The sequence below is a fragment of the Ixodes scapularis genome, unplaced genomic scaffold (genome assembly GCF_016920785.2).
Source record: "Ixodes scapularis isolate PalLabHiFi unplaced genomic scaffold, ASM1692078v2 PGA_scaffold1__304_contigs__length_218370807, whole genome shotgun sequence".
Taxonomy (NCBI): Eukaryota; Metazoa; Arthropoda; class Arachnida; order Ixodida; family Ixodidae; genus Ixodes; species Ixodes scapularis.
Genome location: NW_024609846.1, coordinates 146,525,222 through 146,551,683, shown reverse-complemented (window position 1 = coordinate 146,551,683; position 26,462 = coordinate 146,525,222). Strand labels below are relative to the sequence as shown.

General features: G+C 47.7%; 4 protein-coding genes across 4 annotated transcripts; 1 reads left to right on the top strand and 3 right to left on the bottom strand.

The window, feature by feature from the left end:
• Positions 1-1,852: 1,852 nt before the first annotated feature.
• On the bottom strand, positions 1,853-3,391 carry LOC8053678 (cytoplasmic tRNA 2-thiolation protein 2-B). Its single transcript, XM_002435281.4, has one exon. The coding sequence runs from the start codon at positions 3,184-3,186 to the stop codon at positions 1,909-1,911; it is 1,278 nt and encodes a 425-aa protein (XP_002435326.3). The 5' UTR covers positions 3,187-3,391; the 3' UTR covers positions 1,853-1,908.
• Positions 3,392-4,245: 854 nt separating this feature from the next.
• LOC8053677 (methionine synthase reductase-like) lies at positions 4,246-6,754 on the top strand. The gene has a single exon (XM_029984394.3). It carries the CDS (start codon positions 4,414-4,416, stop codon positions 6,577-6,579), a length of 2,166 nt encoding a protein of 721 aa, XP_029840254.2. The 5' UTR covers positions 4,246-4,413; the 3' UTR covers positions 6,580-6,754.
• A 15,213-nt stretch (positions 6,755-21,967) lies between these two features.
• LOC120843398 lies at positions 21,968-22,891 on the bottom strand. The gene has a single exon (XM_040214770.1). It carries the CDS (start codon positions 22,889-22,891, stop codon positions 21,968-21,970), a length of 924 nt encoding a protein of 307 aa, XP_040070704.1.
• A 1,647-nt stretch (positions 22,892-24,538) lies between these two features.
• On the bottom strand, positions 24,539-26,082 carry LOC120843397. Its single transcript, XM_040214769.1, has one exon. The coding sequence runs from the start codon at positions 26,060-26,062 to the stop codon at positions 24,539-24,541; it is 1,524 nt and encodes a 507-aa protein (XP_040070703.1). The 5' UTR covers positions 26,063-26,082.
• Between the last annotated feature and the right edge of the window lie 380 nt (positions 26,083-26,462).

The following is a 26,462-nucleotide window of genomic DNA, read 5'->3' as shown; positions in this document are numbered from 1 at the left end:
GCCGCCTGGAAACGCGCGCCGCTTTTGAGTCGAAAAGATTGTCTGCTAAAGACGCTGGCTCTCGGCACCGTATGCTCGTTCGTTGCGCCATCTCTTGTCTCCCGTGCGAAACGGCACCGTGTTGTTTGAAGACCGGTGGCGTCGCTGCGTTTTCATTGGAGCTAAGCCTTTTTCTTTCTTTACTTTTTCCTCAGGCAAGTTCGCTCCTTGCAAATTTTACAAGAAAAAATGCACCATCTGTGGGCAACGCTGCACAAAGTCGTAGCATGATAAATTAAGAAACCGAATTTTGCGGTCGATTTAAAGAGCCTGGCGTGTCCTTGAATCACCACGTATAACAATCTAATGTCTGTAGATTCATATAAACCTGCAGTGAAAACCGCATTCGTGTAACTTCTCCTCCCCTTTATTTAAAAATTTGGTGCAGCTAAAGAAAAAACACCCTGTATTGGCGACTCCAGCGAAATCGATGCTACTTAGCAGCAACTCCAAGAAGCTCGAGAGAGGAAGTTGTTTCGACTCTGTCGTCTGTTATCGCTGCTTGGTTCTCTTAGGCAGCATAGAAACAAACATTGTTTCCTGTAATCATTTCTATGCCTCCGCCGTTTCATTCTTACGCAGACTAGAAGAAGGTTTCTACCATCGAAAAATCACTTTGCTTTCATATGTAACACTGATCTTATGCTGCAGTGCAAGAAATTCATGGTGGTCTGTGTGCCGAACAATGAAAACGACCTTCTTTCGTTTGCCATTCTGTGTGCCGAACGACGAAAACGACCTTCTTTCGTTTGCCATTTTGGCTGACCAGTGTGCCCCCTATAGTTTGCTGGAGTTTCAAATACCCTTGCTGCTTGTTCCACCCCACCATGTTTATTTTGCCAATCAAGTAAGAAACGAAACAGTTAAAAGTGTGGCCAAATATTGCCGGCCAGAAGCCTCGTATATGGGGCAGAACTACATGCAGTCTGAGGGCGTGAAAGGGGATAGCCACCCTACCCTATCTCGATGAAAATGACATGAATCTCGATGGTATGTCATTTTCTTACCGAGCACTGCGGGAAGGAACCGTCGTTCTTGCAGGAGACTGACGCACATGCGCCGTTGTGCCTCTCCCCTTGATGGCAAAATATTGCAAGCGAAAATTGCTCGCCAAAAGCTGAAAAATAAACTATTGTAATTAGTTGCAAATCCTACTGTATCATACAAAAGGGTTGTTGTGGAAAGCTTTTTTTTTTTTTTTTAGTAAAGACGGCCACAGAAGACAAAAAACCTGCAACTCACAACAGTAAAAAAAACAACATAAGGTTTTATTTTTGTGTAGGAGCATGTTAATATAAGAGTAAGTATCGACAGGAAACAATAAGCCGAAACATATTTACTGTTTTTTATTTCCTTTTGATGGATTGGGGTCTGGTGCAGTCGATCTTTATGTTTTCAACTTAGATACTTTTAATAAAATATTTACCATTACAAATAAACAAAAGTATATCACTGTGAGTGAAACTTATCTTAGTTTAATTGCCGCGTAAAATTTTCAGGTGTATAATACGCTTTCGGACAGCACAGAATTTCGGGGTGTGCGCGTTGGTGAATTTCCCTTAATAGTTATTTCTTGAGTCGCGAAAATACCGTCCTCTGCTTACTTCTTCTCCCCCCCCCCCGGGTCAGGGTGTCCCGCATTCCACCGGCAGGAAGGTGGTCACCCTAGGATAGAGATGGGTCAGTATAAGAGAATTGTGTGCACCGCTGGCATTTCCACGCTGCATGGCAAATTACGGCTAGCATGGCAAGTTACATAGTTAGAAATCAATCCAGCAGAAGACATGTTGCATGGCAAAAATTGACAAACACGGCAATCCAACAGCCATTTAAGAAAAGCTCTTTACAGAACTATCTTCCACAACCGCTTCAGAGAACAGGCAGCCCTTTCGTTGCAGTACCGTTCTCCTCGCTCAACTGTGGCTTCACAGGGTTTGTACTGTCCAAAAGGGGCTTTATGGTGGCACGATCGCCTGCAGCCATCAGGCTCTGGCAGGCGTAGCACAGCTCGCGGCACCCTTCGTCCTCCAACGTAGTCAGCGAAGTCCGCTCCTCCCCTTCGCGTTGCCTGGACGTCTCTCGCGTAAGCCTGAGCGCCTCAACGGCCGAAGCCACCGGCACGTCGACGGTGTCCAGCGGTGAACCACACAACGAGCACGAACCCGCGGTCCGCACGGGAGGCGCGATCTTATCGCCGGTGCGCCAGATGGTAGACACGGTCGCCGGGAAGTCCCGCTGAAGCCCGTTCACGAACCGCTCCGTCAATCGGACGATGCTCGCGGCTTGTTTCGGCGGCGACTGCCGAAACGTCACGTTTCGATGCTGGTTGAATAGGTCCACTTCTTCTGCCGAAAACTCCCGCATGGGGCGAAGAAGCTGGATGTGGCCGTCGCGGTCGTCCAAGAAGCTCACCTGATCGCGAAGCTGTGAACCCCGGCCGAGCGCTATGGTGGAGAGTAGCGTCGCGGCGAGTTGTGTGCCGGTTTCGGCCGTGAACACCTTGTCGAACCCGTTGTCTCGGGCGAGTTTCAAGAGAAGCCGTCGTAACGTGATTCTGTGGAAGGACTCGCGGTCGGTGGCGCTCTTGAAGGAGGAGAACGAAGACGCCAACGTCCGACGGCAACCGTCCACTTCGGCGATGGGCACTGTCGAACCGTGGGTTGCGGGATCGAGGGTGACGACGTCGGAACAGACGACGAGCTCGAGCGGCACGGTGTAGAAAGGTAGGTTCGACAAACTCATGAGCGAGACGGCCTCCTCCCCGAGTGAGGGGTCGGCCTCGGACTTGCCCGATGCGACGGAGTCGTCGATGTGGGCGAGGCTGGGTTCGAAGAGAAACCGCTTGTGAGCGTCTTCGGCGAAGCCGTCAAGTAAGAGGGTGAGCATGGCGGCCGATGAGGGGCCGCCCGAGAAGGCGACCAGGATCTTTTGTTTCGGTTTGATGAGTTTAGACTTGCCGAGGGTGGAGCGAAACTTATGCGTGGAGGCAGCGAGGAAGCACGACACGCAGTAAGCGTCTTTCTTGCGCAGGACCACATGAGCTGTGTCATCGCACGTCTTACACGTGTTACCTTTGGCGTCTTCGAGGATACCGACGGGAGGAACAGCGTCGGGTATTCCGTCGCACTCACACAGTGTCGAGCACATTGTCAGGTCTACTTGTGTAGCTTACCGTAGTGCCACTCATTTAGCGATCTAGCTTGTTGTTTTACTCCTGTTAAAATACGTGCGAAACAAACCAGGTACAGAGTAGAGCACTATATAGCTCCTACGGAGCAGAGTAGCGCAATCCTTTGAACCCCGTGTTTTGCCGACAACATGGCCGACAGAGCGGCTCGGCGCGAGTCACGTGGTACTCAGGGTTCCAGGAGGCGGCCCGCCCTATGGGAGAATACATGGAGATCGACATAACACGGCTGATTAAAAAACTAACGGCGAGTTCACATTTTTCAAAACTAGCCTGTCGTGAAGTTAGTAAAGCGCTAAACACTTTATCAAAGTTTTAATAATATCGGATACGTGTGCAAATTTTGAGAAGGCAATTTCCGAGGCAATGGCGTTTGAAGCAGACGATTTTTGCTCGCAGCGGAGATGGGCTTTTCGGGTTGGCCGGAGCGGGTCACGTGAATGGTGTGACGTCGCCGTGTCGTCTGCTGCATGATGCCGCTCAGGCAATTTTTTAAATAAAGTTACGTCCTTGTATGGCACAAAACTTATCGCATATTATTCTAAAATGTTTCATTATTATGTCAAAAATGATTTCCATTCCGCACATCCCCACAAAACTGAAGAAGCAACGATTTTCTCACGTTCCCCATGCATTTCTGACCGCAGTTGGAACCCCCGGGCGTTCGCCGCTAGTCGCCGAGAGACGGCGTTCTAGATTGCGCTACTCTGCTCCGAAGGAGCTATATAGTGCTCTAGTACAGAGCAGCTGATGCAAGCTGATGACACTCGAATGGATTGGGAATGGCTTCCATACGATCCGGAAGTTTTAATATCAGCCAACGTGAGTTTGGCTTCAGCTAGTTTAAAATACGTTTTTAGCCAGATTTCACCTTCATTGGATTTAATACTTTACAAAACTAGCTTGCTTATGGCTATTAATACTTATATTATCAAATTCTTTGACTGCTTTTTCAATATACTTTTATTTCGTATTGCAACACCTTTGCTTTTCTACCGCTAGGTGACTATGTTAAATTTCGTTGATTTCATTTTGTTGCAGAAGCACGTGTTTCTCGCGTATCACTCACGTCATCTGGAGATTTTCTCGTTATTGTGACCTTTAGCCGTCGATTATTTCGTGAGTGACGTCTCATATCAAGAAGTGAGCTCCCCTCTTTCCGTCGGTGCCATGTCAACTCGTGCGAGATGCGACTGGAGGGGTTGCCGGTTGGTGGCATCGGCGGCGACCGATTTTTGCTGCTCTACGCTTCGCAAACTGGACAAGCCGAAGCCATCGCACGCCGCATACAAGGCATGTCTCTCGGACACAATCTCAAACCAGACTTGCGCTGCGTGAGCTCTTTCGACGACAGCTTTAAGGACCTCCAAACTGAAACCTGCATCGTCGTGATCGTGTCGACGACCGACGACGGACTCGTACCGGAAAAAGCGCGACGCTTCCTTCGCTCGCTGCGCAAAGCTCCAGATCTTTTCCTATCGGGTATCAGGTACGCTATCCTCGGGCTCGGAGACACGAACTACTCGAATTTTTGCAACGGAAGCAGGATCCTAGAGGCCCGATTCGAAGCCCTTGGAGCGGAGAGATTCTACGAGACTGGCTACGCGGACGACGCGGTGGGGTTAGAACTCGTAGTCGAGCCTTGGATCGAGGGTCTCTGGCAAGCGCTTCGCGATTGTTTAGGGTCAGCGATGGCGGCGACTGGGAAGTCGCAGCATATCGAGCGTCCTTTAGGTGCGCCCGCAGTTGAGGGTTTGACGAAATGCTGCCTGCCGTCTTCGGTCGAACTGACGTTACCTCAACGGAAGGAGCCGACCGTCATGGTCGAATTCACCAAAGAGCCGCCGGTGGAACACACCTGGCAAGGTGGGAGTTCACTGCCGTTCCAGGACTCTGACGTCGTGGAGGCGACGCTGATCTCGTCAAGGATGTTGACGTCCTCGGATGCTGTACGGGAGACGTGGGAACTGACCTTTCAGCTTCCGTCCAAAGCCAAGATTGACTTCAAGCCCGGCGATTCTTTTGGGTTCCTTTGTCCAAACAGGACCTCCGATGTTCAAGAGTTGATGGCTCAAATTGGGTGTACCGGGGGTACCTGCAGCATCTCGGTGTCACCTGGGAAGCCATCTAAGGGCTTCGAACACCTTCCCAAGAACCTGTGTGACTTGAAGTGGGTGCTGAAGACTTGCTGCGACTTGAGAGGCGTTCCTAAGAAAGTGTTTTTGAGAGTTCTCGCAGACCATGCTTCGGACGAGAAGGACAGGCGGCGCCTTTTGGAACTCTCGAGTCGCGAGGGTGCCAAAGACTATGCGAACTTTGTCCTCGAGTCGAGGACATCCATTTTCTCCATCCTGACGGCTTTTCCATCCTGTAAGCCTTCGGTGGCTGTTCTGTTGGAACATCTGCCTCGGTTGATGCCACGCTACTACTCCGTTTGTGGCTGGGAGCCCGCTCAAGGACAAGGTTCACGTAACTTTAAGATAATCTACAAAATGTGTCCGTTTTCAACTCTAAAGGGCACTAAGGAGCAAGGGCTTTGCACTGGTTGGCTCACCAGTCTAGCTGAGGACGTTACGAATTCCAAGAGCGTTGTAAAAAAAATGGAAAATCTACGGTTGGCACAGTCGGAGCAACGGAAGTGTGTTGTTCCTGTGTATTTGCGACGAAACATTTCCTTCAGGTTTTCGGAATCGCTGGACATTCCCATAATAATGATAGGTCCGGGTTCTGGAGTGGCACCTTTTCTATCTTATCTCCAGTGGCGGCGAGAGGCTATGAGAGCTCCCAGATCGGAACAGCACGATAGTGAGACATGGCTGTTCACTGGTTGTCGCCACCGACATCTCGATTTCCTCTACGAGGCTGAACTAGAACTGTTGGTACGGGACGGCACACTTTCAAATCTGGTTGTTGCATTTTCCCGTGATCCAGAAATTAAGGAAACGAAAGAAAATCCCCAGACAACGTTAATGTCGGAGCACAGTTGCGACTTGCAAGGTTCCGAGAAGTGCGCAATGGAGATGGTTTCTTCAGGAGCCGAACAAGCGAAATTGGATATTGATTGTAGCTTACAATCAGCTATTGGTGATTCCAAGCCAAATGTTTGGCTGCATGCTGGCAGATACGTTCAAGACTGCCTCCGAACTTGCAGCAGTGATGTGGCCCGACTCCTACGGAAGCAAGGGGCTCAGGTCTATGTGTGTGGTGACGCCCGTGGAATGGCAACCGGTGTGAGAGATGCTCTTGTGGACATTCTTGTTCGAGAGGGTGATGCAGCTTTGGTGGCGGATGCACTGACTTCATTGAAGGCGATGCAGAAGCAGGGGCGATACCTGCAGGACGTATGGACATGAGCAGTCTGATAAGAGTGATGCTTGGGCGAGTTGGTGACCCGGCTATTTTTGTCGGCATAGAACTCGATTTTAATCGAGCATGTAAGAAACTGAATTCGCCTTCTAGAATATTGAAGCGAGCCTTTATGGCCAAAGACTTTGTTCTTAAATGAGTAAAGAAGAATATATTCAGGCATTGGGACTGCACATTCTTTGCTGGATGCTCTGTGATTTTTTTATGGGTAAACAAGTTACATTGCCTTTTGTTTCAGATGCACACTGGAACAAAAGGGTTGTGTCTTCTGCAGCAGTTGCAGGGCTGTTTCCTCCGAAGTACCATGATGCCCATCTTGCTATATTTTATCTAAATATGGGTTAATTTGCACCAGTCTTGCTCAAATAGTTTACAACCCTCTTTCTTAAAGGGGCACTAAACCACTTTCTGTGATAATCTAATTATAATCATGACTGTCTTTGAGCTCTGAGCATCCTAAGAAACTGAAAGTTACATTCTTACGTGGCTGATTTCTCTATTAAAATTTGTATCAATGATTGATTGCCTCGAATCTATCACTGACACCAGATGGCACCTTTGAATGAGGAGAAGAACTGCTCGGTCCGGCGCCATCTGGTGTCGGCCATAGTTTTGAGATAATCTATTCTTGATACCGATTTGAGTAGAGAAATCGGCCCTGCATAAATGTGATGTTTGGTTTTTTAGGATGCTTAGGGCCTATAGAGTTATGACCATAAATAGACTATTGCAGGGAGTGGTTTAGTGCCCCATTTAAACTAATAATGTAGGCCGTGGTACTATCGCGGACAATATGAGCTGAAACAGCGCTCTGGCCTGTGCACGGTACTATCTGCGCCGCCTGTCGCATCGCTCCGCAAATACGCCGCACCCTGAGCTTGAGATGAATTCTCACTTGCGTTCACTGCGCCGCCGCGCTCTTCCGGCCGTCTGCTAGCGAAGATATTCGCCAATGGAACCACCATCACGATGCGTGTGCCGTGTAGCCCAATGTTCACGGTTTTCAGCTAACATGCAGTTCAGTGCCTTTCAAGAAAGCGCCAAAGTGTAAAATGCATTGTCACGCTCGTATCTCCTCGAGGAGCGCTGCCTGACGGAGCTGCCTTGGCCCCCAAAAGGTGCCGATCTGAATATCATCGAACACGTGTGGAGGCGCATCAAGGTAGCCATGTCACTGAGTCCCCTTTAAAGCGGTGAGACGTGAATGGTTTCGTGCCGAGGCAGGCTTCGTGGCCGCGCTGCATGATTCCTCGGCAGGGAGAATGAGAGCCGTGAAAGCTGCTACGTTTGCGACACACTGTTCCGTGCCGTTAACCGGCGCATACTTAAACGCCGACTATTAATATTTTATGTCTGACATTGTCCTCTGCGAATATTCTTTCGATGAAGTTTCAGGCTACTTCTCAGGACAAATATATGACTGTTTGTCACACTTTATTAAGACTAGAAATTTATAATTAAAACACTGGTGTCTTGTCATCAACTTTTCTTGTTTGAAAGAAATACGTGGGCCCGGCAATACTAAAATAATATTATTGAATATTTTTATTTCAATCAAGATTACAAAACCGTCGCATTAACATGTATTGTTACCGTTGTTTTTAAACAGCTGTGCTCAATAAAAAAGAAAAAGAAGAAGGAAATAGATTGGAGAAGGTCTCAGTCCAGTAAAAAGATTTTGGTTAATATTTTACGATGTCCTACTTTGTAGATGCACTAATTCAAATAAAAACAACCTGCCACGTAATTTCATGGGACTTTGAAAAACGATAATCGCAGCTGCAATTTTAGATAGCGCAACATTCTTAATGGACTGTTTCCAAAACCGACGCGCCCCAATGCGGCGAAATACCACGCAGTGCACTCTGGGAACTAGTTGGCCACTCAGTTTCGGTTTCGACTGAGCAGCTTTCATCTCATGGCTCATGCTATCACGCCGCCACCGAACGCGCTGCTTGCGTTTTCGATTATCTGACTTTTTTTCCGAATGTACAATACACTCATTCTCGAGCGATACAAAACGAAGGCCGGGGCACTTTCCTTGGTTCCCGAAACACCGGATATTATGAGTGCGTATGCAAACGTACGTAGTAAGACGTGGCTTAGTCACCTCATCTTTGAGTCCAATTTCAATAATCCCGTCTAGTACCAGTGAACTACAAGTGAAATTCGGTCACCTGGAGCATTACACGTATTTTGTTTGCCAAACGTCCGCTTCTTGTTACTTCATTGGGCGAAAAGCAAGTCGCGTCCTCACAGGAGTATCAAAGTTGAGCCCAGCGTTGACGCATGAACTTTTAAGGAAACGCAATAAATTCGACCTCACTATTGCACCAAAGTTACTATGATGTCGTCCTCGTGTCATCATATATCCCCCAGTCATATTTTATGCTGATAGAAGATTAAGTTTTCGCAAACGCTGAGCCTCGGCTAGCTACGACGGAGGCCTTAACAAGCGTCCCCCTACTCCTCGCTAAGCCTTTTTGGACGAGCTTTTACTGACGCCGAAGATCTGTGCCTGAACGGTGTGTCCGAAATTATCTCGGCATGCTCAGGCAGGAAGAAAGCAAACACATAACACATATTATGGACATTAGCGACCGTCAAATGCACTTTGAATAATTTCGTTTTTTTGGCGCACCGCATAGGGGTTCATGCCCGTCCGGCGTACTTCTGGCGAATAATGCGACATTTTTCACACAAGTGCTCGACTTTTGCTTTCTTAAAACGGTTTGTATGCGCGAATGTGCCTATACGATTGCAGGATAACTTTACGCGCATACGCGATGTTGAATATTAGTAAAATGCAAATGGGTGGGCAAAGCTTCGCTTCGTGCAGTGCTGCGGGTCAGTACAGATAAGAGATAAGAAGTGTGTTATAATTCAATGGCACCTCCGAGTTTTACCACGCGTACACAGGCGTATTAAGAAAATCGATAATTGCAAAAAGTTATATTTCGTCTATGGACGCACGAAACAAACTTCCTGATCAACATCACTAATGTAAAGGCGCGAGCTCGATGTATGCATACTTATTGGTGTCTACAGCTTGTTGATTCGTACACAAGCAAGATTCCCGAGCTCCCACTCCCAGCACTCCCAGCACTGGCTCGTCCACATACCTCGAAATGCTAACAGAATGGCTAAGTACAAAAATACAACAAGCATGTCTTAAGACAAGCTATACGTCTCGGGCTTGTGCTAGAGCTTCGAGGTCTGACCATCTAGGTTAGTTTAGAGACCACCAATGACGCTCTCGGGGCCAGAAAACATGAGATAACGGCCGTTAATAGTCCATGCTCGGTGTGTAATCTCTTGTCGTCGTGTCGATCGAAACCGAAACCATGGCACTCTCCTCCCTGGCCAACTAGTTCCCAGAGTGCAATGCGCGCCGTGTTGCATGCAGGGCTTTATGGAAGTAGTCTATTCCCCAGTCAGCGTTTTTTCTACGCGATGAAATGAAGTTAATCAATTGCCCAAAAAAAAAAAAATGGACGGGAACTGCAATCTTTTGCCTCCCCTCCCCCCCCCCCCCCCCCCCCCCTGCCGCCCTACCGCACACACGCCCGCTACAGTGCCTAGAAATAAACGCCCGCTGTCGCACACGCCGTCTCGCTATCAGACGGCCGGAAGGGCGCAGTGGCGCATCGAGCGCAAGTGAGAATTTATCTCGGCCTCAGGGTGCGCCGTGTGTGCGGAGCAACGCCACAGGCGGCGCAGGTAGTACCGCGCGCCGGCTGGAGCGCTGTTTCAGCTCATAATGTCGGCGACAGTACATCGCTGCCTTTTACAAAGGCTGGTTGGATTTATCTAGCAGACCAAACTCATTCTACTAGAGTGATTTATTTTATTGATTAATCATTATCCAGTTATTTGGGTTTTATCCACTATGCAGTGACTTGTAGTACATCACCATTCACATACGAATAGAAAAAGGTGTATGGTAGGAGCACTTTTATTTACAAAAACTGCACACGTCAGTTACCTGGAATAAGATGGTATTGCTGATTCTTGAGATAACTCATTTTTGTGGTTGGCAGATTCCAACCCCGGCCGAGATACTCGCAGTTTGTTGGAGGCTTGTTGCTGTTATGATGACAGTGCAATTAAACGCAGAGGTGCAAGCGAGCTGGACAAGAATGACGAAAATAATCTCTGGAGAAGGGGAACAAAGGACAAAGCAATCTCCCAACGCAACTAGGTGACTGGTGCGCCGCTCACCAGACTCCTAGTTGTGTTTGTCCTTTGACCCCTTGTTCCCCTTCTCCAGGGATTATTTTCGTCATTGTTCCTGTGTTCGTGCTGGTTGCAAAATCAACGATCCCCAGGTGTCCTGAATCAGTTCTCTCTTCTTTCCTTGGGTGGTCCTGGTATCCTTCGTTTGCTTTACACAAAAACCACCAAAATTTCGTTCTGTGCTGTGCGTTCCAAGTCATTCTTTTTGTCCAGCTGCATTATTTATCGGTTTTATAAAGCTTCCAAGTATGATGCAACTCCTTCATTCCGGGGTTATGTCATGCACAAACTTCCAGTTGTGTAGTAAAACAATATTTGATATATTCCTATACTGGGCATCAACTCCTTTGTGCTAGATCGTCAAGACTAGCCTTGCATCCGCAGTGCTCCAACTCTGTCAAAGCAAATTGCGTGAGGGCATGTGAATAAAGCTCAAGACGAAGTCGAGTGCTCTCGCAGCAGTGTGTGGTTGCAGCAGTGTGGAAGTAAGTTGTGCTAGCCTTCACAATGTAGCAGAAAATATTTGACGCCAAGTATAGCACTGACCATACAACCGAACAGGGTGCCGTTGCAGGCAGATTCGGCGATGTGATGGCTGCAACATTTGCACCAAAGTGCTTATGCTGCTACATTTAATTCAGCTGGGAGAAAATTGTGCCTAAAGTTTGTTTCACTTTATCAATCCAGAAGCTAATAGCTCAATATTCGCTACACTGGTGGATAGTTACAGTAGCAGTGAAGTGATTGCTGCACCAGACTGCATAGGAAAGGCTTTTCTTCTAGTTTCTCAAAATTGGAAATTATGCTGAATGTTACTTTCACTTAATTAATATGGAAACCTGCAGCTCAATCATAGCTACAGCAGACTTTTGCGTATCTTAAACTTTCGGTTATTGCTTTGAATAATGTGTAATCCAATTTGATTTTAGCATTGGATAGAGTACTCGGAAGTTTCGCGATATTTCTCATTGTACGTGGTCTGAACCAAAAGTAAGGGGGAAGCGATCTGGTGATAGTTGAACATGATAGACTGCAACCCCGAGAGTAGGGAGAATGAGGGACGGCACCGAAGTTTGAAGACTTCTGTGTCGTTTCGACACTCGTCCTCCCTAGTCTCGAAGTTTTAACCTTATCAATCAATCAATCGGAGTTTTATTGTGTTTCCCAAACAGCTTTAGGGGCCTTTTTAGGTTTACACTTTACATTATAAAGCAGCACTGAACTAAACAAACAACACGGCAATCCTAATTGCGATACTATTCTTGAACTTTTTAAAAGGTATAAAAAAGTCCACGTGAGGGTTAAAATACTTGTACGTGAGCATCATCCGTGTCAGCGGGGGACTGGACTCTAGATAAGAGGGGTAAAAAAAAGTAGCCCTATTTTGTCGCTGGGGGACATGAATTGAGATTCTACTCAATAAAATTGGGGATTCAAAAACAGAATTGAACAACTTACATAAAAACACCATGTCGCGAACTAGTCGCCTAGTTGAAAGAGGCAAAGACCAAGAGTGCCCAAGAGAAGCACATAATCATAAAAAACACTCCGTCCAATGTGGCGATCGTAGACAATTCTCACAAGTCGTCTCTGTATGCACTCCAACCTGAGCGCCTGACTAACACCCAAAGAATTCCATACCGTAGAACAAAAGTCCAACCGTAATAGAACCAAAGCCCGAAAGAGGTTCAGTATACAGTTGTAATTCCGGAAGTCACGGGTAATGCATGCAATCATCCCCAGGATTCACGAAGAATCATTAATAACCTTTGAAACATGATAGATAAAGTTCAGGCGTGAATCGAACAAAATACCAAGGTCACGCAGAACAGAAGATCTTGAAATTTCAGAGCCGTCTAATCTGTAAGGATGTACGACAACGTTTGCCTTACGGGAAAAAGAAACAACCTTTGTTTTGGTGGGGTTTAAAACCAGCAAGTTTGCACAGCACCACAAATGAATTGCTTCAATATCTTTTTGTAACAATTCACAGTCCACAGGTGTGTGGATACTACGATAAATTTTCACGTCATCAGCATACTGAACTGGCATGCCGGAGCAGTTTACTGCGTGATTTCGAACTCCCTCGTGATCGGGTCTGGCGGTCCGTAGCGGTGACTGTAGTCAATCGTGTTACTAGAGGAAGTACGTACTCGTATATCATTCCAGAAATTGCATTCCGCACTCCGCGCGCTTCGCCTCTTGGGCTGCAGTGCGGAAGGACAACGCCTTCTGAGGGTGTGCCGTGGCTTTTTCATTCGGAATACTGAACGCTCCAGATGTGGCCACAATTGAGCAACTTGGCATTTTTCACCTGGGTCACAGGCGACAGAGGGTTTATTGGAGGCGTTGCTCCAATTCCCGCTAGCGCTATAAGCGCTTGCTACAGTTCTCCCCGCAAACGATGTAGAACGCATTAGAGATGAAAACAGAACGGGCGCACACTATGGCGCTTGTAAAATGTAACGGTCCCTGCTCTAATTTAACAGGTTGTAAGTGTTTCTCTGCTTTTTTTTTTTTTATGGCATGATTCAGAACATTTGGCGCTCGAGACAACTGTTGTCAAACTTTTTCCGACAGCATTCCAAAATGCGTTTGTTTGTGATTTTTTTTCCCGCCGGTTTAGGCGTTGGCGCAGCATGTATACGTCTGAGGGAAATATGGTTAAGTCAGTGAACTCTTACCGCCAACAGGAGGACTGTTCCCAGGTATACATGAGGGAGGTGTTGGAGAATGGGCACGGGACGACGGAAGAAGTGGGCAACTGGGTCACGCGGGGGAAAACCCCGCCATGTTTTCATTCTGATAAAGCGCTACCATCACGCCCAATCGGGTCGTACTTTCTTCAGATCCCAAACACCTGGTACACATCACTCCATACATCACTCCATCGGCGGTAGCTTTAGCTGCAAGGACGGACGCTCAAGATGTCGAATGCTAATTTTGCGAGGCACGTGAGCACTCGTTCAACCAATGCAACGTGCGTTCCATCAGTGAGAAAAAAGAAATACTGAAGAGGAGACGGCTGATGCTTCAGGTGCTGCAAAAGATATCATCGGGCTAGAGATTGTCGCAACGCCAGACTGCTCCGCTACGCCAACTGCCAAGGGAGACACCTGACTTGCCGCTGCGATCTTGACCTCGAACCCACGAAGGACAGTCCTCATTCATCATCACAGCCATGGAAGTGTCAGTAACGAAGGCTGTGTCTAACAGCGTCGAAACAGTTTGATTTCATTTCATTTCATTTTATTACCTTAAAGACCCCGTGAGGGATATTACATAAGGGGTGGGGTTACATATAAAAGCATTTTTAACAGACATTCATGTCGGAAGGTGGTTGACGACAGTCTCCATGAATACGGATGGACATGTGATGGCGGCGACGTGGTGGGGAAGGCCGTTCCAGTCTGCTGCTGCTTGAGAAAAAAAAAATGAGGCTAAAAAAGTAGTAGTGCGGGCACGTGGGAGCGTTACATGAAGTGGATGACAAATGCGCGGATATATGCGTGATGGGGGGACAATCTAATGTGCATGGTTGAGCGAGCTGTAGTAAGAGTTGTGAAAGAGGGAGTTCTTCTGAAAACCGCCTCAATTTGAGCAGAAGGGGAGACTAAGCGCTGTTAGGTGTCGACGCCGAGCCTTGTCTCTCGGGTAGCACGGCCATCTCGCTGGCGTCCAACCTTTCTCTCGGACAACGTTCAAACCAGTCAGTCGGGGAAACAGATCGGGAGAACTTAACAGGTTTATTTCATAGCGAAATATCTGATCGAAGACGACCGTTCGACGAACGGTCTGGGTTTTTGTGAACACCCGAGGGAAAGGAGGATTTCGTGGGCGGTGCTTCTCCTGAAGCGACCGACGGCAATCGGAAAAGCGGAGCTCTCCCCCATGGGAGCTTAACGTTTGGGAAATACAAGACGACGATTATCCCCTACTCTCGAATCCTACAAAGGGGTGGAGAACAGTTCCAAGGTTTTCAAATTGGATGCTGGACGATCCCTGGATTGTTTCTCAGCAGACAGTTGGCGCCGTTTAATCCCCCCTCCTGCCACCGTGACGGATAAGCATCCGGAAGGCTCGGAACACATATTGTAAGCAGTGAGAGAGTGCAGGCGAGCTGGTAATCAATCGACATCTTGTAAACCCTGAGATGGGGAACGATAAAAAAACGGACGAAGACAACAAAATCTCAAACGCAGCTGAAGTTTTATTGATAGGAGCATACCAATAAATAGACTTTTACACAAAAAGAAAAGAGAAAGGGCAAAAAAACTCAAAAAGCAAAAACAAGACGGCCAGCGCGTTCACCCCAGACGGCCTAAGCCACTTCCCGGCTCCAGCAACCTTCGGAAAGGGAGCCGACCACTCGAACAACAACAACCCACGGTCACCACACATGGTGACCTCCAAACCGCTAAAGCCTAATCCCCAAATTTCTTACTCGAAGCAAACGCTTCCCGGTACCCCCCCCCCCCCCCCCCCCGCCCCCTTTTTTTTTCAAGGTTTACAAACCTCCCCTCATACAAGCAAAAACTCTCATTCGATCAGTGATCACCAAGGACGGGTGGCTGACACATTTCCCCCGCTCGCGAATGCATAGAGTCTCCTTAATTAGCCTTCTAAACAATTCTTTTTCGTTACACAACACGGAAGTTTTTTTCCCAAAGAGGGGAACAAAAATTACAAGAACTAACATGATTCACCAATTCAGAATTCTGCGCCAAATTCTTTACACACCTTTTATGCTCCACAAGTCGGTCATTCAAACAATGCCCCGTCTAACCAACATAACACAATCCACAGTCAAAGGGGATCTCGTAGACTACCTCTGTGACACAGGAGACTGAGGGATCTCTGTGTTTTTTCCCGCAACATCCCCCACGTCTGAAGGAAAACGGAGTAAGCCTGTCTAAACGGAAGTCCGTCCTAAAAACTACATTAACGTTAAACTTCGCACCCAAGGCTTTTAGGCTAGGAGAAAAACCATGAAAATAAGGAATTACAGCAAAGGTTCTACCTTGAACCCTCTCAGCGGTCACCGACGCGCGTACAAGCAGTCTACGTGCACTAGAAACGATAAAATCCAAACTATAACCCGCTGACAGTAGACGTTTGGTTTAAACGTCGAAAGCGTTACCAACACAATGAGAACAAGATTTTTTTAGTGCACTGCCAATTAATGATCTCACCACCCCCCCCTTTTACCAGTTTAGAATGAGCACTCCATCTAGAAAGAACCTTCTTTACGGTTTCCCTACCATAAGACCAACAAAGCCCCCTTTTATTAAATAGTTGCAAGTCCAAAAACTGTAACTTCTCATCTTTCGCTGATTCAGAGGTGAATTTTAATTCCGGTGAAGTGGTCAAAATAAAATCATGGATCTGAGTAGCAGAAAGCTGATTCGGAGCACAAACCAAGATATCATCAACAAACCTCCGAACCAAAAACCTTTCTCCACCCAAACAGCCAACAAAATCTTTTATTTCCTTGTCAAGGGTGTTAAGATAAAACTCAGTCAACACGGAAGCCACCGCCGAACCGATGCACACACCTTTCCGCTGTATATAACTGTCACCATTAAAGTTTAGCACAGTTGCCTTCAGATAGCACGTCAGAAGCTCCAATACCGCATCTACAGAAATATCCGCTTTGGCCTGAAAAGAGACCAAATTATTTTCTAAAAGCTCCCTAATTCTTTCCAGCAACAACACGCTATCTAAAGAATAATACAAATCTTTGACGTCCAGGGACATCAACGTGCACGAGCTGCGATGCAGGGGAGAAATGCCCTCGATTAATTCTTCCGAGTTCCTAAGGGCAATACTGCCCTTCAGAGTGACATGGCCCAAACATCCCTGAAGGAAAACCGCAAGCGACTTTTGCCATGAACCATTTTCGTTAATTACCACACGGAAGGGGAAATCTACTTTATGATCTTTTACTAAAAACTTTAAACCAAAAGAAGAGCGTGAAGCGCCCCTCACTCTGTTTAGCGTAGCCGTGATGTCCTCCTCTGCCAAAATCGTACACACATCCCGCTTTAGAACTGCAACATTTTCATCACTCTTTACAAATAACTCTGAAACAGCCACCAAAGCTTTCTCATTAAAAATACTGTAAAGCCCTTAATGTTCGCGAGCCCTCAATTTTCCCGAATTTCGCGAATTGAAGAATTCGCGAAATTTAGGGGCGCGTGAAAATTTCGGTCCTTAAGGTTTTCAATGCAGGCGTCTGGAATTCGCGAAATTTAGTGGTTGCGATTATGTCATGTGTGACCGATTCGCGAAAAATAGGGGCCGCGAAAATAAAGAGTTTTACGGTACCATCCGAGAGCACCGCAAACAAGCCACTCTTGTCAGTCTGGAGCAGGGTCAAGGAGTTATCTTTCAACTCCCTTTTCAAAGCCGACACTCCTGAAATTTCTTTGCTCAACCGGGAAGGACGAATCTACCCGAACGCTCAGCTTGCTCAAGGATTGATTTCCAAAAGTCGTTCTATCCTCTGGCGTAGGAAGTTTGGTACCAATAGCATGCACATTCGAGCACAAATCAAACCGTGACGGTTTCACATCCAGGCAAAACTTTGGACCTTCATTTAAAATTGCTTGAGAATTCTGAGACAGTACAACACTTTCAGGGTTGAAAAAACGTTCCACAGAAGCCGATAAAGCTGACCTTTTCCTCGTCGAGTCTTGTTTCTTCAGGACCTCTCTTTTCTTGACGGCCCACGAGAAACGAAAGCTTGCAAGCCGAAGAGAGCTCCAACCGTCGAACTCCACGGAACTGCGGAACCCCTCACCCAACTCACCTTTCCACAACACATCAGCGAGCTCAAAGAGCTCACGAAGTTGCTGATCTGCCACATTCCGAGAGGCCTTAGGATCCTCTTCTGGTGCCGCCAAGGGAGATTCCGCTGAGTGAGATAGCCGAAAAGGCTGATATCCACAAACCTCTTCCTTAGGCAGAGCCCAAAGTAGCTCACATCCGTCTGGAGGTCACTCAGTCGCTGACCGATCTTGCACAGCGTTAAAAACGCCAAGGCTCGTTGAGAAGGTGGTGGAAGGTTTGACACAAAAGAAGGAGAAGGGAAGACGAAACCTGCTTCAGGTAGTAGAATTGTAAGCAGTGAGAGAGTGCAGGCGAGCTGGTAATCAATCGACATCTTGTAAACCCTGAGATGGGGAAGGATAAAAAAAAACGGACGAACACAACAAAATCTCAAACGCAGCTGAAGTTTTATTGATAGGAGCATACCAATAAATAGACTTTTACACAAAAGGAAAAGAGAAAGGGCAAAAAAACTCAAAAAGCAAAAACAAGACGGCCAACGCGTTCACCCCAGACGGCCTAACAAGACGGCTCCAGCAACCTTCGGAAAGGGAGCCGACCACTTGAACAACAACAACCCACGGTCACCACGCATGGTGACCTCCAAACCGCTAAAGGCTCATCCCCAAATTTCTTACTCGAAGCAAACGCTTCGCGGTCCCCCTCTCCCCCCCCCCCCTTTTTTTTTTCAAGGTTTACAAACCTCCTTTCATAATTCGATCAGTGATCACCAAGGACGGCTGGCTGACACAATTCCCCCGCTCGCGAATGCATAAAGTCTCCTTAATTAGCCTTCTAAACAATTCTTTTTCGTTACACAACACAGAAGTTTTTTCCCAAAGAGGGGAACAAAAATTACAAGAACATGATTAAAGGAGCGATGCAACAATTTTTGTATTTTGCGCAAATACCGCTTAAAACGAATCCCTAATGTTAATGACCTATGAAACACGCGTTCGTTTTTCACCCCACGCAATAGAAGTCCCAGAAAAAAATTGAAGAAAAACGAGCAGCGTTCACCCCCTCAACTCACAGCCAGAACAAGCGGCCACGTGATCTGGAGCCGATTATATGCCGCCAGTGTTGATCATAGCCACGCGCTGAGGTTGGCAAAGCGCAGGACACGTGCTGCGTTCCAGACATTGTTATGGCTCGGCTGTTGTCGTCGTTGCAGCGATTGGACACGGGTCACTACCCGAATGCTACTCGAGCTAGCAATTATCACGAGCCCAAGTCGAGTGCCCACGCAATGCTCGGGTCCAATCTATGAACCGCATTCAAATATCGTCACTTGGGTGTACTGCGATCCCCACGTTACGTCATCAAATTTTGCAAAGGAGAGATTGAATGAAAAGGATCGCTTTCGTCCTTGAAATTACACCGCAACAAAGGAGTTTCTTGGCCAGTGGCGTTGCGTGTGAGTATCCTTGAGTCCCAGCTGTGCCAGTAAGCTCGTGTCAAGTGAAAAACATTCCAAATGAATATCGTTGCACCGGTCCTTTAACCAATTCAGAATTCTGCGCCAAATTCTTTACACACCTTTTATGCTCCACAAGTCGGTCATTCAAACAACGCCCCGTCTGACCAACATAACACAATCCACAGTCAAAGGGGATCTTATAGACTACCTCTGTGACACAGGAGACTGAGGGATCTCTGTGTTTTTTCCCGCAACATCCCCCACGTCTGAAGGAAAACAGAGTAAGCCTGTCTAAACGGAAGTCCGTCCTAAAAACTACATTAACGTTAAACTTCGCACCCAAGGCTTTTAGGCTATGAGAAAAACCATGAAAATAACGAATTACTGCAAAGGTTCTACCTTGAACCCTCTCAGCGGTCACCGACGCGCGTACAAGCAGTCTACGTGCACTAGAAACGATAAAATCCAAACTACAACCCGCTGACAGTAGACGTTTGGTTTGAACGTCGAAAGCGTTACCAACACAGTGAGAACAAGATTTTTTTACTGAGTTTTTTTTTAAGAGCAGGAGTAACATAAAAAACAGACAGGTCTCAAACTGTTGAGGACACAAAAGAGTTGCTTGAAGTCTTTGTGAGGCATATCTTCTGCTAGAACCTTTTCACTTGGAAACGTTGGGAGTGTCCGCTTCTTTTGTGATAGAGTGGAACCTGTAAAGTCACGGTGCAGAGGAAAAGTCGTATGTGATTGGTTGATGACGACGAGAAAGAACTATATAAGAGGAGGTTGTTGAAATAAACTTGTAGCTGAGTTTGAGACCTGTCTGTTTTTTCTGTTACTCCTGCTCTTCAAAAAAAAAAAAAACAAAAAAAAAAAACCCAGTCTCAGGGTAAACGACAAAATAGTTCAGTATGTGTCAACTTTTCATTACGTAGGGGCATGATCCTAGAGCCTAGTCTGACCTTAAGGGGGCAAGCAATTCCTGTTCGTAATGAACACAAGTTTCTAGGAGTGATATTTGATAAAAAGTTGAATTTCCGTAGTCATGTACTTTACCTGAAACAGAAATGCTCAAGGTCAATGAACCTCCTAAAGGTGCTTTCACACAAGTCTTGGGGTAGCGATCAGGAATGCCTCCTTCGTCTCTATCGCTGCTTGGTTCTTTCAAAATTGGATTATGGATGTGTAGTGTATGGATCCGCACGTCAATCTACCCTTCAGGTGTTGGACCCGATCCACCATCAAGGTCTGAGGCTTTCCACTGGTGCTTTTCGGACGTCCCCTATTCCTAGCCTATATGCTGAGAGTAATGAATATTCACTTGAAAAAAGACGGTTTTATTTAGGCTTCCAGTATGCATTAAAAATTCGCTCTGTCCCTTCTCATCCGATCCAGGAAGCAATTCAGGATTCTCGCTATGAAACTACATTCCAGAACAAGCCATCTGTCGTACCCCCTTTTACGCAGAGACTTAAAACATATTCACAGGCTTACAACCTTGACAGTTTCAGCCTTGTTGCCCAACTTCCACTGGCAGTGGCTCCTTGGGAGTGCGTAGCACCCATAATCAATTTTACTCTGATCAAATATAATAAGCGGCAAACTCCTGTTGCTGCCCTGCAGCAGGAGTTTTCCCAGGTTGCTTATACGTACAGTGACTGTAGGAGTTTCTTCACAGATGGTACTAAGAGTGGCTCTGCTGTTGGTTGTGCTGTTAAAAGCGAGACATGGAAGGTTGTTAGGCGTCTTGATGCCAGAGCCTCAATATATACTGCAGAATTATATGCTTTAATTTTAGCTGTTGAATTCATAATAGAAAACGCTATCCAGCATTCTGTTATCTACTCAGACTCTCTCAGCACTTTAAAGGCACTTGCTTCTTTGAATGTACCAAAGAATACCTTGGTTACTAGGCTCCGGAACATTGTGCACACTGCAGCAAAATCAGATTTACACATCAATTTCTGTTGGGTGCCTAGTCACGTCGGTATTCAGGGAAATGAGGATGCTGATAGAGCTGCCAGTACGTGCATCGAGAGACAAGTGGATATCAAGTGCATTCCGTACACTGATTACAAACACTGTCTTAAAAGAGCAATCCAGAAAAAGTGGCAGTTAGAATGGGACACGGAAATACACAACAAGCTTCATTGTGTGAAACCTACCCTGCGGGAATGGGCACGTTGCCGACACAGGGAGCGCTTTTTTGAGGTTGTGCTCTGTCGTCTGAGACTGGGACACACCCATCTCACGCATGGTACCTCCTACGGGCAGGGGCAGCTCCGAAATGTGAACACTGTAACGAGTCTTTGAGTGTCTTGCATATTCTTATCGTATGTCCTAAGTACCATCACGAACGCACCACTTTTTTCTCTACCTTTTTCCGGAATCGCGTCCCGCTCCACCCGGCATTATTATTGGGTGACGAACCTCTTGTGCCGCACCGTCAAGTTTTTAAGTTTTTAGATAGCATTGACATCTTACATCGGCTATGAATTTTAGTTTGTTTTCTTTTCTATTACGTTTGCCTGAAGATTAGTGGTGGCAGAGAGCCGGCGATCTTGTATCGTCAGCTCATCTTCCATACTTCCTTGCGTGAATGAAATTCCTTTAGAGTGCCTCTGGTTAGTGGAGCATTGTATGAAATTTCTGGAGGCCTTAATAGGCCTGCATCTTGTAAGGTTTTAATCATTCATTTTCCATAGTTTTAAGATCGAACTACCTACTATAGGTCTTTTGAGTATTGCCTTTAACTTACCTTGTGCTTGGCACACTATGGCCTTAGTTGCCGCTGTGCCATTAAGCACCTAAGTTTCTTCTTCTTCTTCTGATACGTTCGTTAACTTGCAATGTTTCTTTGAAAAAAAAACTTCCTTATCAATATTTCGTTAGAAAAGTTTTCTACACTGCAAAGTCCGAAAGATGACGTGGAGCACGACGAACTCTTGTCGGATAACGGCCCCCGCACTGTTTGGTTGGGTCACTGGCGGTGCAGATGGGGCCAGAGATAAGCGATGGTCTAAGGAGATGCGACTGCCAGGGTTTGATGGAGGGGGCCCTGGATCTTCGATGTCCAATTCTTCTCGTCCAGGCGTGATGGTTACTTGCGATGCATCCTTGAAGAAGGCAGCGTTTCGCGTTATGACTTTCCCATTGCGAGAGGCCTTGACGCGAGATCCATGGACCTCAATGACTGTGTAGGGCTTGGGGTCGTAGAAAGGGGTGAACTTGTTACGCCTCTCCTGTCTACAGATTACAAGATTACCAGGAACAAACTTGTGATGCTGAGTATGTCGCCGTGCATCAGCATATTCTTTGTTGTATCTTTTCCTGGATTTGTCGTTTCTTTGTGAGTTGATGTGAGTAGGGCTACTGTTGTCTGGGTCGGGGATTACCGGAAGTAGGTTACGCACTGTGCGCTTGAAGAGGAGCTCGAACGGTGAAGTTCCTGTAGAGCCATGTGGGGTGGAGCGGTAGGCTAGCAAGAAGGATTGTAGCTCTTCCGTCCAGTCCTTGCCTCCAATTCTGCTTGTCAAGACTAGCTTGTTGAGCGTTCTCATAAATCTCTCTACCTCACCGTTTGCCTCGGGCCAAAGTGGCGTGACACGGTGGTGTTTGAATGCGAATTCTTCAGCGAATCTTGAGAAGTCTCCGCTGTGAAATGGAGGACCATTGTCAGTCTTCAGCACCGTTGGAATGCCGAACTGGGCGAAAATGGTACGTAGTTTGCTGATGACAACTGGTGCGGCAAGTGTTCGCAGAATGCTTGCTACTGGGTATTTTTGAGTGGTCGTCAATGAGGACCATGGCATACTTGCCATCAGGAAATGGGCCAGCGAAGTCTAGAGACAACTCAGTCCAAGGACACTCCGGTAGTTTGGACGCAGGCAGTGGATCGCGGTGGTGTTCAGGTGTTGCCGCCTGGCAGGCAATGCAGCTCTTCACAATACTGTCCACAAGCTTGTCTATCCCAGGGAACCAGACTTTGCTTCGCAGCAGTTGCTTCGTTTTGACGATTCCTTGGTGCCCCTTGTGTGCGAGGTGGACTGCCTTGTGCTGTAGGTTGGTAGGTATCACGATCCGCGTCCCTCGCAGGACCAGTCCTTCTCTGGACACGCTGAGTTCACTCATTACTCGGGAGAATGGACGGAGAAGTTCATCCTTCCAGACATTTTTGTCGAGTTGCGGCAGTTGCAAGGCTTTGGTCACCTTGGTCAGCCTTGGTTTCCTTTAAGACATTTTCCAAGGTCATGGCGCATGGCAAGCTGTGCTGTATTATGCAGACCACGTAGTCTTCTGACATCTTTACAAGGGTGCGAAGCTTGTCTTTCTTGTCTGAAGGGGTCTGCGGTGGATGTCGAGACAAGTAATCGCTGGGATTAGTTGACCCCTTGGTGTGTGCGACGTCGAAGCTGTATGGCTGAAGTCGAAGTGCCAGACGTTGGATCCTCGCTGACGGAGAAGAACGTAGGTTAGACAGGATGTTGACGAGCGGTTTGTGGTCGGTGAGCACTCGAAAGTTGGTGCCGAACAAGTAGATCTGGAAGTACTCGATACCCCAGACCACAGCCAACATCTCTCGTTCTATCTGAGAGTACCGCGTTTCCACAGCCGTCAAGGCTCGGCTTCCGTAGGCAGCCACCTTAGTTCCAGCTGCGGAGGGCTGGGCGAGAATTGCACCGAGACCATCTGGTGCAGCATCAACGATGAGATCTGTGCTCTTCTCGGGGTCGAAATAGGCTAGAGTAGTAGAGTTAGAGAGCATGCCTTTGAGCTCGTCGAATGCTCTTTGTTCAACGCTGGTCCAAGTTCATGGAGTTCCTTTGATGGTCAGCTGGCGCAACGGTTGAGTCAGGTTTGCGAGATTGGGTAAGAAACGTCCGCAGTAGTTGAACATCCCTAGGAGACTCCGGACTTCATTGGCACTTGTTGGTGGGGCAGCGTTCTGGAGAGCCGACACCTTCATCGGATCTGGTTGTACTCCAGCACTCGAGAAAACGTGTCCAAAGAAAGTGAGCTGCTCTTGAAAGAAGCTACACTTCTTGGGATTTAGCGTGAGCCCACCCTTGCTCAGACGTTCCAACGCTGCCTCAAGGGCTTTGTCGTGGTCTTCCCTGGTCGTGCCATAAACCAGGATATCATCACTGACGTTAAGCATGTTGGGAATGCCGCCGAGGACTTGTCGTATGGTGTCTTGAAATACTTCTGCTGCTGAGTTGATACCAACGTTCAGACGTTTGTACCTGAAGAGTCCGGCGTGTGTCGAGAAAGTTGTTATTGGCCGGGAGTCCTCGTGCAACTCAAGCTGGTGGTACCCTTCCTTGAGGTCGAGTTTGGAGAACATCGTTGCTCCATTGAGTGCTGTGAGGAGGTCGTCAACTGTTGGCGTGACGTGCCGCTCGCGGCAGATCGCCTTGTTGGCGCATCGCATGTCTACGCACATCTTCAAAGCTTCCTGATCAAGAAGGCTTGGGCACTAGAACAAGCGGAGACACCCACGGTGTTGGCCCTTCAGTCTTCTCAATGATGTCGAGTGCTAGCAGTCTACTCAGCTCTGCCTCTTGTGGTTTCCTCATGGCAAAAGAGATGCGACGGTGTGGTTGTGCGACTGGTGGCACACTGTCATCCACATGCAGGCGTACCTGTTGGTCTCGAAGGCATCCAACTCCCGTGAATAGCTGGGCGTACTGTTGCTGAATATTGTTTTCCGTCAGGGTGTCTTCGACGTTGTAGGTGATCTTGACTAAACCCAGACGTGAGGCTGCAGAAAAACTCAGAAGGGCTGGATGGTCACCGTGTATAACGAAGATTTCGTCTGTGCCTTTCTGAGCTTTGTATTTCATGGTCACGGACAGTTTGCCAAGCACTGGCATTGGGGACGTTGCACCGTATGCGAAAAGTTTTACACCTCTTTGCTCCAAGCTGTGACGGAGCCCGAGTTTCGTCAGGTCACTTGATCCCACGGTTGACACAGTAGCTCCTGTATCGAGGGTAAATTCTACTAGCGTACCGTTCACTTCCACGATCACTCGCGGTGACCTCGAGATGTCGCGTGAAGTGTCAGTTGCGAAAGTGTACTCGTCGCTGTCCGAGCCAGCGTTTTTGCGTATAGCACGGACGGTGACTGGAGCCGACCGACATACTTTGGAGAAGTGGCCAACCTTCTGGCATGACCTGCAGGACTTGCCTCTGGCTGGGCAGCTGGATCGACCACCGTCGTGCGGCCATGATCCTCCACAGTTGTAGCATGATGCGTCCGGGTGTTGACGACGTGAATTCTCACGAGGCTGTGATGAGATTTTCTGGTGGCGCTTGGACGGGTAGTGGTGCGAAGACAGCTTGGCATTCGCTGCTATCGCTACCACTGTGTTCTCGTTGGGCTGCTGCTGGCTTCCTTGTTCCATCAAGGTAACGTTGTGCTCCACTTCCTCAAATAGCTTGCCCTGTTTGAGGATTCCCTCCAAATCGAGGTCATGCTGCATGGCATAGCGGCGAAGGCGTGACGATGTTGTAGACAGCAGGATCTGATTTTTGATTTCCGTGTCCGGATCGGCGAATCCGCAGTGTCGCGCTAGCTGTCGTAGTTTGGCGTAAAATGAGTCAAGGGACTCTCCTTCTACTTGCTTGGCTTGTCGGAAACGGTAGACCTCGAAGGTTGTGTTGACCCTTGGAGCGAAGTAGGCGTCCAGCTTCTTGCGTGCTGCGGTGTAGAGCGGGCTTTCGCCAGCGGTGCTTGAGACAGCTGACGCTGTTGCCGCAGGTGCGGTCACAGGAGGTTCGGGAAGCGCGCAGTAGATGTCATGGACTTCCTCCCCGATGTAGTGTAGCAGCAAAGCGGTCTTACGGGCGTCGCTTGTGATGCGGCAGGCCACTACGAAGTTCTCGAAGCGTCTCACCCACTTCGACCACTCGGTGCCGACGTTATTGGCGTCAGTGGCACGCGCGTTGAAGAAGGAAAACGTGGGGAGCATGCTGTGCTCCATCCCGTCAAACAAGACGTCCGCTGTTGGGTGTGGAGGGGTCCGTGCGGTTCAAAATTGCTGCTGGGCGGTTCTTGCGTTGTTCTAACGCATCATCGTCGCCATTGTAATGTTGGAGATGTAGAGAAAGGGAAGGATTCCTTTGGATTAAAACAACAACGTACTGGCGTTTATTCGTTAGTTGGTAGCCATCTTGGAGAGTGTCACAGTTGCCAGACCAAGCCAGATTTATGGCTAGATTTCACTACAGTAGACACTACACGTAGTAGGCCAGCTGATTAACCTGATCGGGTTGCAGGTCCCTCTTTGTTACTGCTTCGCGCAACATATCCTCAGCCGCGATTTTCCCGCCTCCTTCTTCCATTATTGGCATCTCTAGGTCCATTTCCTCAGGTGCTTTTAG